Consider the following 13,993-nt stretch of genomic DNA (forward strand, 5'->3'; position numbering starts at 1 on the left):
AATAATTGTACACTTTGCTAATATTATTTTATTTATTATTCAGAGGCGTGTTTTGCTTTTCATTAAATGTGTTTGTTTTTGCATTTTATGTATTTTCTTGTTTTTGGCATAGGGGCCAAGATATTATGATATTTTTCTTAGGCTATCTAGAGCACTTCCTGCAGTGGCGCGAAAAATGAATTATGGCAAGAGTTCGGTCGTCCCAAAAATATTTAGCTAGACAGAAGCACTCGCGTGGACGCCGTCTATTGACACAAGTAATTACAACTGTCAATTGATTTTAGTGTCCCAAATTTGTCAACTTTTAACTGTGGCTTTTAGCTCAAAAATGCGGCCAGACATGGACAACCAGAGGGAACTGTAGAACTATTGTTTATACAGTTGCTAGTTCCACGTGCCACTTGCACAAATAGTACAAAATCGAAGACATCGGAAAAGGGGTGCTGCGGCAGGGGGGGTGGGTGCTGGCATTAGTTCAACAATCAGCGATCAATTCGAAAGACAATTTGTAATTTGAGCAACTTTGTTGCCAGGCGACTGGCTACCGTCTGAAGTGCAGATGATCATGCAATGATGTGGCGACAATCCTTAGCGACTGATTTGTGTTCGTTTTTAAATTTGTTTGTTTGTAAACATGGTCGAAATTGTCGACGCTGTGCACACTTGAGCCATATCCTTGTCGTCGTCAGCCACCAGCTGTGCACCTAAGGACATCGACATACTCTATCCTATGGCTGCTGATCTTGTGCAAAAGCGCCTTGCAAACTAAGAGTGTATCATGTGTGTGTGTGTGTGGTAGTCAGTGGGTCAGAAACACAGCATCCGTCTGGGAAATGACACATTGAAGCACTTCTATGCCGACATTGAGTGGCCAGCGAAGTCGTCGTCGTCGTCGTCGTCATCATTATCATTTCATTTTTTTTTGCCAAGATTCAGGCCACACGCATGGAACACTTCAGTTGAGCGGATCTTGAGGCACTTTCTGCGTGATGTGACTGTCATTTCTGAAGTAGACTTTGAAAACTCAAACGGATCTCAGTCGGAAAATGAGGTCAAACAAAGATATTAAAATTTAATTATATTTTAAATCAGTTTCGATTTGTTCAATTTGGATTTATTGTTTGACTTTTACTGTCATTTTATTTGACCTGGGAGTCGTGGGTGTGGCGAAGTAGTTGACTTCAGATTCAGTTATGTTATTCTATGTAGATATTAATAATGGTGAATTAAATGGTTTAATTGTTGGGTTTTCAATGGATTTAAATAAAGTCTAGCTATTAACCAGCCACACAAACTTTCCGGTGCGAATAATTTCCAAAGAGTTGAAGAAGTCTTTGCCTTATTTTCAGTTGCATTTACCATTTACTCTTTTCACTTTAATATCCAGTTCCACTTACCAAATATTCCAAAATAATTATTTAAGAACACATTTCAATTTAATTTCATTATATCATTTATTTAAATTGATATTTTAACATACATATATTGGCGTATTGCTAAAACTTAAAGCTACTAAAGCTATTACTCAGAAACTAACCCCAAGCATCTCTTTCCCTCTCTCTCTCTCTCTCTCTCTCTCTCTCTCTCTCTCTCTCTCTCTCTCTCTCTCTCTCTTGCACCAACTGGGCTACAAATAAAGACTAAGGACCATTCTCTATTGCTATCACAAAGGCCAAATAGCGCCAAGTATTCCATTGAATCTAATCAATTTCCACATTCTCCTCACAGTCCTCCCCGCCAGAATGATTGCTCTCTGCGCCACTCTCCAAGCTGAGCACCTGAGCCTGGCTGGGACTTGGGCAGGGACTGCGCTGATTGCGCGTTGGCGACGAGGATGCCGACGAACCAGTCACGAAGCTGGAGGAGAGACCATTCTGCTGACTTGGGGGTGGAATTGGCTGTGGCACCTTCGGATGCGGATAAAAGTAGGGGAAGTGCACCTGAGGCAACGGCAATCCACCGTAGGCCAACTGCAGCTGATGCCTGTAAATGTTGAGCAGGGCCGGATCCAGGCCGTGCGGGTAGCCGGCAGCAGCCGTTCCTGGTGTCAAGTGCGCATAGGCAGTGCTGCCATCTTCCCGTACCAGCACCTGGACAGGCACCCGCTTCGTGGCACTGAGCAGTGCCGCCTCGTGCTGTTGGATCTGCTTGCGTTTGGTCTTGTAGCGTCGATTCTGGAACCAGATCTTCACCTGTGTCTCGGTCAGACGCAGCGTCTTCGCCATCTCACTGCGCTCCGGACCGGACAGATAGCGTTGCTGGGCAAAGCGACGCTCCAGCTCAAAGACCTGGGCGTGACTGAAGGCGGCACGCGAGCGCTTCTTGCGGCTGAGGCCGCTGCCACCACTCAGACTATCGTCGTGGGAGAGCGGCGAATTGCCGCGTCCATAGCCACCCGCTGTGCAGGAGGAGGGGGAGCTGCTCAATGGCGGCGGCGAGTCGCAGTCTATAAATAAAATTGCAAATTTGTTAAAAAAAAAAAAGAAGAAAAACAGTTAGCAAATAAACAAAAAGCGAAAAGCGGCACAATGGCGAGTCCATTAGCACGAACAAAGAGCAAAAAACTTACCGGAATCGTTGCTGGTGCAGCGTCGCATGTCGAGCGGAGCCGCAGCGGCAGCGGCGGACAAAGCGGCGCCAAAATAGCCCAATTTACGCTGCATATAATCAACGGGCAAGCCGCCAGCCGTCGTTGAGGAGCCCGCTGCCTGATTGTTATTATCCATGGCAGCAGCGGCTGCATAATACTGCAAATAGCTTGCCGACTGGCCACGATTGTTGGCACTCTCCGGATGCTCTGCGCCCAGTTTGCACTGCGCCAACTTATAGATGCTCAAATCGCGACAACAAAGCGGCGGCGACTTGGACCTACTGCGATCCATGCTTTTGCCGGCCAGCTCCGCGTCAGCGTCCAGATCCACGCTGGACAGACGACGCGCGGGAATCGCGGGTCGATTGCGCGTCAAGATATCGTTGATGGAGAAGGGCGTCGTCAGGGTTTTGCTCAGGCCCGCAATTGCCGCGCCCGCACTCGCACTTTCCATATTTAACATAATTAATATTTTAACGTTTTTTATGTTTTGGTTTGTCTTTTTTCTACAATATTTTTGGGTTGATTTGAAACCACTTTGAAAACTGTCGGTTCACTTTTGCGTCAGGGGTTGCTCACGTCTCAGAGGCTGAGTCACGAATGCGCTCGGCTGTCGCGCTCCGTGTGCTCTTTAAATAACTGCGCCAATGATCCCGGCGTAGAATCACTCACAGAGTGCCGCACTCAAGTGGTGCGCACTCTTGCTGCTGTTCGCTGCTGGTGCTAGTAGTGGTGGTGATGGTGATGGTGGTGGTGGATTCTGCGTGCTATTTTGAGCTGCTTGGCGTGGGCAGGCCGAATGCCTATTGGCCAAACAAAAAAAGAGCGTTTGAGTTGCTCTCAAGTGATGCGAGTGCGAGTGCTGTAAACAAAGAAAAAAAATAAAATAAAATAAAAATGTTATATAGCGTAAAATCCTACAATTGTGTGCATTGTTTAAGACGCTGTAGTGTGCGTTATTTTTGGAAGTGTGTGCATCCTGTTTATTGTTTACATTGTGTTGGCAACTATTGGGCAATCGATTAGGGTTTTTGGGGGTACAGTCAAATTCGATCCTAGAGTCAATTGTCTTGTTTACACTAATATTTGTTTGGTTTAGAATTTACGCGGAATTGTCTAAAGCCACCAGATAAACTCCAACACACTTCAAGTAAATTTAATGGTTGTTGATAAATTTACTTTACAGAATATATATATTTAAATAAATATGACAGTTAAATTAGCTTTTATTAATTCAAGAATAAATATGCAGAAGCTTTTATTTTTTCCTTAAACACTTATTTTTGCAGTAATTCCCTTTCACTAATCTCATTTAAAAGTGTCTTTGAGTGTTTTAACAACGCCAAAACCTGTCATTGGCTAATGGCCGCAGTCAGTTGGCGCTGCTATTGGTCGTCGCAGCAAAATGGCTGCGCGCTCGCACTCTGCAGCCTTGCCAGATTGAGTGAAATATCTCCCCATATGCTGACTGAGAGAAAAACGCACGCACAGCTGCTCTCGCTCTCGCTCTCTCACTCTTACTCTCACTCTTGTGCTTGTGCTTGTTGGTGGCTATTGTTGGTGCTTGGCTGCTGGTGCTGCTGCTTCTGTTCTCTGGTACACTTCACACCTTCGGGCTATATAATCTTTTTATTGCCAATTCAATGACTCTTAATGCCGAATGGGTCGTCGCCGCCTCGGGCGCAGAAGTCAGGAGTTGGGAGCTATTGCAACAAAGCAACCAACAACGGCGGGTGGCAAGAGCCTGTGTTTTGTTGCTATTATTTTTTTTGCGGTAAGTAAGTAACCAATTTTCAAGTGCGCTCAAAGTGATGCACAAGGTGGAGGAGGAGGGTTGAGGGTTGAGTTGCTGCTCGTTATATGTTTTCAATTGAATGCATTTTAATAATACTTGAGTAATTAGTATAATGATGCTTGCCACGCGTCCTTTCTGCCTTTTGTCCTCCAGCAGGACGCTAATTCTCTGCTGCTGTCTGATGTGTGACGACTACTGATGCGATTATCTCCAAATAGTTTATTCAATATCGACACCAAACAGGTATTAAATTACAGAGGGATGGATGGTTGTAGGCAACAAAATGCGAATGATGAATAGACATTTTCAATTAACTTGGGACATTTGCTTGATTCCGTGTTTGATTTTGAACACTCACCACCCCATAAGCGACACTTGCTTGTCGTTGTCCTGTCTCTCCTCTGCACAATGTTTGTTTTGTTTTTGTGGTATTAAATTCGCTTTAATGGTTTATCAAAGAGCACTTCAATTGTTTGCTTTGCTTTGCATTAAGATTCATTGTCTCAGTGCTGTGCCATGAAATCTGAACCACATTGCAGTTGAAGTTGACTTATGATTGATTTTGGCAAGTGTTTTCGATATCATATTTATTTTAAGCACACACAGTTGACAACACCGATAAGACCATATCGATTGTTATATCTCTATTTTATAAAGTTTACTTAAAGGGTGCTTGAAATGCAACACTTTAAGGAGGAGTTGGTTGAAAAAACAACAACAAAATAACAATTGCATTTCATTCATAATAGTTATAAACTTGCCTGTTTTGTTGGAACGTACTTTTTAAATTTTTAACGATCTGTTTTAAATATTTCAAAATTCATGCGTTTGCTGCTTGCACACACAGGTTACTGCTTACTTGTGTGTACACACAATATACTGCTTGTGAGTTTGTGCAGTGAACTGCTTGACATCGCTGGCCAACCAAGCAGTAAACAGTAAATTAAAAACAAACTCATCTGTTACAGTTTACATCGGCTTTTCGAATTAATATACTTATGTATATTTAGATAAATACGGAATAGAAATATAATATATGATTATTTATTGTACACAATTTAAAGACATTCACAATTTTCTTTTGGTATTTATAATATATTCCAAGAAACCTATTTCAAAACAATTATATTCATATTGTTGAGAACTTTTTAGAGCGATTGTAGACACATTTCTTACTTTTATTATTTTTCTTTCGCTCATGGACATTTTTTTTCATCTGATCAAGAATACTTTCTTAGCTTGTTATGATCGGTAGAACTTTTACATAGCTTATAGAATATAAATCTATTTTTTCTGCTAGTTTCTGCCATGTTCGAAGGAGGTTCTCTTAATAATTAAGGCAATAAATTGGCAAATTTGCCAAACAATATTATTATTAAATAAAAAATTTCTTTAATAGTATTTGTAGAAAGAAATTAATGTGCAATAGTATGTGCTATTTGTATTTATGCATAATCCCAAAAACAATGTAAGGTTCGTAATCTGTGTTTTCTAATTGACTTTGTTTACAGGTGCTCGAAGTGATTTAGGATATTGCCAGCGGAAAGGAAGTGAAACTCATCAGCTCAAAGCAAAATCAATGCCTCAACTTGCGAGGGATTTGTGTAAGACTCGAGTGCTATTTTCCACAGACCATAAATCAAATGCTTTTAAGCGACACTTGTTCAGTTTCGAATGCAATTACTCAATTAATTTGAATATAATTGTCACAATTTTCCACTTGAAAAGCCACACAAAGTCAAAGACTGATGGATATAAAACAGAAACAAATATATTCACATATATATGAATATATACACTATGTAAAATGAGCTCGCCATTTTTATGACCACATCAAATGGAAATGAACAACAACAAAGGGGAAAACTCAATGGGTTTTGTGTTGTTGTTTTTTTTTCAGCTCTTTACTTTTGTTTTTTTGATAAAATGTCAAAGGCTTTAATTCCAACTGAGCGGGATAGTGATAGTTCGAGGTAGGGATATGGAGAGGGTGAGTGATATGCGGGGAGGGGGCTGCGTATCCACTTGACAGCGCTGGCTGGGATTAAAGACAAAGACTCGCAATGACAGCGAAAGCAGAAGGCGGCAAATGGAATGGAAATAGAAATGAAAATTACGCAATGCTCGCTTTGCGGGCGGTAAAAGAAGAAAAGCGCGGAAATCGGAAAACTATTAAAAACTGCGCCAATTGACAATTGTTGGTTTATTGGTTTATTGTTGTGGTTCTTGTTGTTGTTGTTGTTCTTGCACATTGCATATTGTTTATTTATTGTTGTTAATAAATCTTAATTTTGCTTACCTAACTCTCTCTTTGGCGGCTTCTCGCGTCACGTCTTTAATTGAGGAAATGCAAATGAGAGCGGTGAAAGCAGAGAAAGCGACAAATATCGAGTGAGACAAGGATAGAGAGAGAGAGAGAGAGTGAGAGTGTGGGAAAGAGATGGAGCACAGCTGCAAGCAGCCGGCTTGTGGCGCCTTTGATCCTTTGACGCAACATGAATTAAATGGCGCTACAAGCCATGCAACGATCCTTGCATCACTCGCCTTATCGCCGTCGTCGTCGATCCGATGTGATATATGGGAAAATGACAAATTTTCCACTTGAACTGCAACGAGTCCCGGTTCGGTCTAGACTCTAGACTATAGACCAAAGACCACAGACCATAGACCATAGACCATAGACTATATGCAGCACACGTCGCCGCAATATTGCCGCCGACATTGTAAGACGAAACCTTAATGTTGAGCCAGCCAGATCCAAAGCCCATTTTTCCGATTTTAGTTTGTTGTTTTTTTGGGTCAGTGTGGTCCATTAGGCAACGTTTAAAGGCACTTGACATGCATTTCGCTCAATGTCCATTGTCCTTTGGGGCGTTTTGTTTGCCACTGTGCTGCCAACGCCTATTTGAGTCCTTCTACTTTTTAAGATATTTATTTTGTAATTCATAAGCAGCATATATGTCTATATTTTCGAAACAACTTGTTTCCAACCGTTAAAAAACTATAACTATTATTAATATTGTATTGCTGCTTGAATAATTAATTACGATTTTAGAGCTTTTATACCTCGGACCCATTAAAAATGGATAAAAAGGCTATAATGCAGTTGTTCAAGAGTATGTAACAGACAAAGGAAAGCATCTCGGAATAAAGAATATGTATTCTGATGAGTATCAAAAGCCGTTCTCATCTGTCTGCCCATCTGAATGAACAAGAGTATCTCAAATAATACAAATAATATTCTCATATACCACGCACATATCAACTTTATTTTGTTTTAACAATAAAATCCGCTATTTTATATAGTATTGGCATATTATATTTCCACACATGCTTAAATTTGAGAGTGCCGTTGCCATAAAATTAGAATAATTTATTTAATAACATTTTTATTTGCTTCTTACTAATTGCCTTATTATTATTAAGTTGGATTGGAACATATTCACATTTCACCAATGTCAAAAGGTTTCTTTTCAACTCTTTTCAGTGGTTATTCATTTATTCAGTTAGATTCGACTGCAAGTGTCTAACTGGAGTTTTTCTTACAGCAGCAATCTTTTATCTAATACCCCGCGTGATTGCCCCTGATTGACATTTAACCCAACACAACGCACCACAACACTCCAGACGCAACTCAACTCGCTCACCCAATCCAACGCCAATCCAGAAGTTCAGTCTGTCAAAAATGCTCCAACTCAAAATGTTGACTCCCCCTGCCAACCATAAGTGAATAAAAAAAAAGTGTGATCAGCTGCACTTGCCCCGTACTCCGTTCTCGTTCCCGTTCCGGTTGCGGTCTGGGCCTGTGGCATGTGTTTGTGGAGTAATTGATATGCCACCAGTCCACCACTGCACCACCAAGAGGCAAGAGCAACAGCAACAACAACTTTGCCCCCACACACTACATAAAATATTAGCCCAATGCGCGGCGGCCTGTCATAAATGTCGAGTTCGGATGCCCTGCATTTGTATCTGTATCTGTATCTGTGTCTGTATCTGTTTCTTTAGCTGTGTGTATGTCTCTGTTTGTATGTGTATCTGTAGCTGTTGGAAAACATTTTACAGTTGCATTGCTGCCACTTAAACGTTTCATAAAAGCAACCTTTGTAAGGCCTGCAAAGCCGCCAAACGCTACTGATCCACAACCCCATCCGATCCCCATTCCCGTCCCTCATCCCTCATTCCCCGCTTCACCCCTTTGCCATGCGAAAAGCGAAAAGGAAAACATTTCGTTTCAAGAATAAAAACGGAAATTGTTGTGTTTTCTTCATTTATTCATAAAACTGATCGTTTCGTTTTGATAAAATTGATTTATGCGGCGATCGACAACAATTATACGCAGATGCGGTGCCTAATGGATCGGTGGCAGATACTCGGCAAACGCGGCACACAAGCAGACTAGGCTGAAAAATATATATCTATATATATATATATATGTACATGTACTGTTAATAAGCCATATCAAAATTAAAGTGAATGAAATATCGAAACACTCAGTTGAGGCAATGGCAAGGAGGGATCAACTGATCCTCGGAAATTTAAACAAAGTGGAAAACAAAAAAAAAGTGGCTAAAAATTAAAATCTGCGTGATCCTTTGGATCGTATAATGTGTGGATCTTGCGATTGAGTAATAGTATCGTTTTTCCAACTACTGAAATATATCTCTTGAAATCTAAATGCTATGCTTTTGAAGACAATTTTTAGATTTCAAAAAGGAAATAAACAAAAACTTATCCATATTATCCTTGAGTTGTGTAATATGTTATTCTCGCAATTGAAATTTGGTGTTAGATATCGATGACTAGGATATTTACCCAGCCAATATCTAACTACTGAATGGACATACTGAAATAGATCTCTTAAAATCGTATTGAAAGATCAAAATGATAAATACTTCAACAGGAAGAACCATGTGATTATTTTATAAATAAAAAATTTCGAACAACTAAGTAGAGGCACTTAAGAAATTCAACTACAAGATTAATACCACAAGAACCATGCGATGTTTTAATCCTTAATATTTCCAAAAACTCAAAAGTTAATACCAACCATACCCTGTAATTGATATATTGAATTAGAAGTTGAAAGTTGCTAGATAAGAAGACCTATGAATCCGTAAAGAGACTTTGAAGCTTTGAAGCAAGTAAGGTTTCTATAAGAAATATTAGACTATATTTTTTGCTATCCACCATTAATCTGTTATGCCTTAAGAGAAATCCCAAATCCCGAACTACTCAAGAAGGTTTCACCTTGCAATTTATAGCTTAAACTTTATTTATTGTCCAATAGAAATATATATATATACAACAAGAAGGTACTAGAGTTATGAGGCATTTTCGTTAGCTAAAACATCAGATCTGCGTAGATTGTAATAAGTTAGAATTTAAATAACTGCTCCCGGCTACTGCAGCTGCAGCTGCTGCGTCTGCTGCGCAGTTGGTGGCCACATCATGTGGTTGGGCAGCGGCGGTGGCAGCGACGAGGCTGAAGTTGGCGACTGCAACGGTTCCGGCTTCATCTTCAGATGCTTCACGTAGCCCTCGCCATCAATGTCGCCACGCTTGGATTTGTAGCGTCGATTCTGGAACCAGATCTTCACCTGTGTAGCCGACAGATTCAGCTTCTGGGCAATAATCTCACGCTCCGCACCAGTCAGATACTTTTTCAGGCGAAAGCGGCACTCCAGCTCAAGGACCTGTGCCTGCGAAAACAGAACACGTGGCTTGCGTTTCATTCGCGGTTTACCAGACACATTATTATTGTTATTATTATGATTATTATTGTTGTTGTTGTTGTTCCCGCTGCTGTTTCCACTGCTGTTTTTGCGCAACTCGGAGCGGGATGACGTCACATGGCTCTCCTCTGCAAAAGGGGGAATTGCGAATGAGTAACGATCGAATACAGAAAGAGGGCTTTAAGAAATTATATTTTAAGAGTTTTCCGAAAAACTCGATATTAACAAATAATTGTAAAAAAAATAAATGGAAAAAAGTATTTTTGATGAGAGTATTAAGATTTTTTATCAACAAAGTAAAGCGATGAATTTAAAAAATATAACCTAGTCAAAAATCAAAAATTGATTCTAAGTTTTTGAATTCGATAAGATCTTGGAGACAACTGAATAACAAATGTCTTGAAAAGATTTTCGAAACGACCGCATTGCAAATCTCTTGATAAATAATCTGATTTATGGAAGCCGAGTCACTTATATAAATCTGGTAGTTTTTACTGGGTTTAGGTAAATTTCAAATCGCCATTTTCAAAACTGAAATATTAAATTAACAATTAAGCAAATCTAATTCAATATTCGAATTTTGAATTTATTGGATTTCTTTTTTAGAGTAGAAAAAAGTTCTGGGCTTGAAAAAAACGTTTACTTGATTTTATACTGGATTTAAGGAAATTGTTACATCGCTTAAGTATTTCAGATAAGCTCATTGTTGTTACTCACTTCTTTTGGCGCACTCCCCAGCTCCGTTGAGACCCCTCGGTTCGTGCAACCGCTGCGCGATGCCATTGGCGTTCAGCTTATGCGTTGGGGCATGCACCTCCACCTCCGCGGAGCTATTCAGATCGAGGGTGGGCGACGGCGTGACATACGGGGTGGGTATATATTCGCTCTTGATGGCAACAGCGGCGGACGGAACTGTGGCAATAATGGAGGAGGAGCTGCTGGCATAGACATCCCCCGAACCACTGTAATTGTAATTGTAGCCGGCGGGGCTCTGATAGGCACCAGCTGTGGGTCCGGCATAGAACGGCGACGCGGCTACATTCGCATATGCCGTCTGATAGCTCTGATGGGGATGTGGATGCGGATGCGGATGTGTATGCGGATGCTGGAGCATGTGTGTGGGCATGCCGTAGTCCTGGTGATAGCTGGCATACAACTGATGGTGATGACCATGTGGCGGTGGCAGCAGCGGCGACAAGGATGACGTAGCCAAAGCATCCTCCTCCTGCTCAACAAGATGATGCTGCAACTGTTGCTGGTGCTGCTGCTGCTGTTGTTGTTGTTGATGTTGCTGTTGCAGTTGATGTTGTGAAAGATGTTGCTGCTGCTGTTGTTGTTGCTGCTGTTGCTGCTGCTGCTGTTGCTGCTGCTGTTGCTGCTGCTGTAGTTGATGATGCTGGTACTCGCCGGCGCCATAGAGCGCCGAGGCTGCCGCAGCGCTGCGAAAAGCAGAATAACGTTCACAGTTAATTTTGATTTCCTTTCTATTTGTTTTTTTTTTTGGCCTGGATAGCACATGTTGCATCACTCAGCAAGAGAGCTTGGAAATGGCGGGCAGCAGCAAATGGCAACTTCCTGCTGTCCGGTGCACCCTTGGTGACATCATTTCATGCCTCATCACAATTAACGACGCCCCTCAGCGAGGCCCTGCGCATGTCCAAAAAGTAGAAAGGACAAAAAGAAAAGGACACACACATGCGAATCACACATGTTGACCAGGCCCAAGCTCGGCGCCGCCTGCCTGCCTGCCTGCCTGACTGACCAACTGCCTGGCCGACCACAAACTCATCTCCGATTCCGATTCCGATTCTGACTTTGTTTTTCTTATTGTTAACACTTTGTGTCTGCATCTTGTGTCTTTGCCTTTGCCTTTGTCTTTGTCTTTGCCTCTTGTATAAATAACGATGATTTGTCCTTTAGTCCTATTTGCAATTCATGCTGCTCATGTGTTTTGATAGGATTTCTTCTGCTTACCTCTGGCTCTATCTCCCTCACACTCTTTGCAGAAGGTTAGAAAAATATTATTCTTTTGTAGAAAATTGGTAGAAATTAATTTCCTATGGAGCCCTATTATAAATAAATAAAAAAAAAGATGCACCTCATTTCTGTCTACCACGAAGATGTGCGTCTAACAAAGATTGCTTTAGACAGGTAGTTACAAATATACATAGTAATAAATATACGTATTTATATACATATGCATATGCATAGACTATATGAAAAGAAGCGAGTAATGTTGTTAAGAAAGTGCTGAAGATTGAATTCATTTAGAACAATATTTAATAGAAGATGAACTACGTACAATTGAAAACATAAAAGTTTTGGTTTCATATTTAATTCAATTTTGCCAATCATTTTCATTTTAGTATATAGTATTTTTCTATAAAACAATTAAAAATTGGTTTGTTTTTATTTGGACTACTACTACTACAATTTTCAAGGAAGCCAAAATAAAACCAATCATTCTGCATATTATTCTAAACTGAAATCCTAAACTGTTTTTCTCCCTTATTATATTAGCAACTAGATCCATTTATAAGTTTACATATCATAAGTTGTACTCTTTGAGCTCTTTAATCTTCCTTGCAGACTTAACTATATCCATTTATGGGCTTACACCTATTAAATTTGATTTGCATAATTTAAGTTTGTATGATCTTACCTTTCCAGATGGCCATAGGCACCTTCGTAAGCCTCCGTTTGATTGACCATGTTGAGTATATCCTTAACGGAGAATGGTGTTGTATTGAGAGCATCCGCATTGGTCAGGCTGCTGGGGCTCTGAGGCGCCTGATTGTAGTCATAGTAGCCAGCGGATTGTGTCTGGTGTTGATGATGTTGCAACATTGTTTGTTGTTGTTGTTTGACTTTGGCCACAATTGGAAATCACTTGAATCACTTGATGGGTTGGCACTTTAAATTAAAATAAATACAACAATTTGCCAATATACACTTGAGCAACGAGACGAGCGACACTTGACTGCGACAAACGATTATGTATAGGTGCTTGGTGTGTTGTATTTCAAGGGGGTGTTTCGAGGGGGATTGTGGCTGTGGTGCACCCCTTGTGCAACCGTATAGAACTAACTTAGCTCGGACCTCAAAAAAACGATGCGCCGTTCCGCTGCGCACTCGAGCGTGTCCTCAATTTGTCAGCGCGTTTTTCGTACTGAATGAACAAGCAATCTTTTCCGACTGCGGCCAGAACAACCAACACACACACACACATGCATGCATACAGCTGAATGCGAAGAAAATGGCTGACGAATAGCCAATCACAGCACAGCACAGTCACAAGCAATTCCGCTTCGCATTTGTATGTGTACATTTGTCTTTTCTGTTGTTGCTTTTGTTGCTGTTGTTTGTTCGCAGCCACTTTATGCAGATTTAATTTCGCTGCTTGAGCTTAAGTACGTGTGTTTATGGGAAATATTTATTACTGCAAGGTCCTTAAGTTGTTGTCTACCACATAATCGTGCCGGCTAATTGGCGTTTTTGATTTTTTTACAGCTCTGATCCGTTTTTCAAGTGGGGCTCAAGTGCAGATTTTCGCACACTTAGCACTGATGTGGCACTCAGTAAACAAATTTCAAGCAAAAGTTTACAAGAGTGTACTCTGATGACTCGCTCAATTTTTGAATAGAAATTGGACCGTGTAGGCTAGTTTATAGCTTAAATCAACAAACATTTCAAATGTATCAATGAACGCACTCAATTCATTTAATAGTTTTAAACTTATAAGCAAATTTGAATAACAAAAATATCCATATTTAATACTATTTAAAATAAAACATAACTTTCAGAGAATCTCTTATGTTTACGGGAACTTTGTATCTCAATATTTCTATTTGTATTAATTTAAACAATTTAATC

The 13,993-nt window shown here is 40.6% G+C and overlaps 2 protein-coding genes across 2 annotated transcripts; both read right to left on the minus strand.

Annotated features, from left to right (window-relative positions):
* Positions 1-1,493: 1,493 nt before the first annotated feature.
* LOC6567251 (homeobox protein bagpipe) lies at positions 1,494-3,080 on the minus strand. Its single transcript, XM_001993830.3, has 2 exons — positions 2,570-3,080; positions 1,494-2,446 (listed from the first exon to the last, which is right to left on the minus strand). Exons 1-2 carry the CDS (start codon positions 3,051-3,053, stop codon positions 1,701-1,703), a joined length of 1,230 nt encoding a protein of 409 aa, XP_001993866.2. The 5' UTR covers positions 3,054-3,080; the 3' UTR covers positions 1,494-1,700.
* Positions 3,081-9,693: 6,613 nt separating this feature from the next.
* Positions 9,694-12,967, minus strand: LOC6567250 (muscle-specific homeobox protein tinman). Its single transcript, XM_043215069.1, has 4 exons — positions 12,783-12,967; positions 11,513-11,559; positions 10,838-11,428; positions 9,694-10,248 (listed from the first exon to the last, which is right to left on the minus strand). Exons 1-4 carry the CDS (start codon positions 12,965-12,967, stop codon positions 9,788-9,790), a joined length of 1,284 nt encoding a protein of 427 aa, XP_043071004.1. The 3' UTR covers positions 9,694-9,787.
* Between the last annotated feature and the right edge of the window lie 1,026 nt (positions 12,968-13,993).

Source organism: Drosophila grimshawi, unplaced genomic scaffold, assembly GCF_018153295.1.
Source record: "Drosophila grimshawi isolate 15287-2541.00 unplaced genomic scaffold, ASM1815329v1 contig_311, whole genome shotgun sequence".
Taxonomy (NCBI): Eukaryota; Metazoa; Arthropoda; class Insecta; order Diptera; family Drosophilidae; genus Drosophila; species Drosophila grimshawi.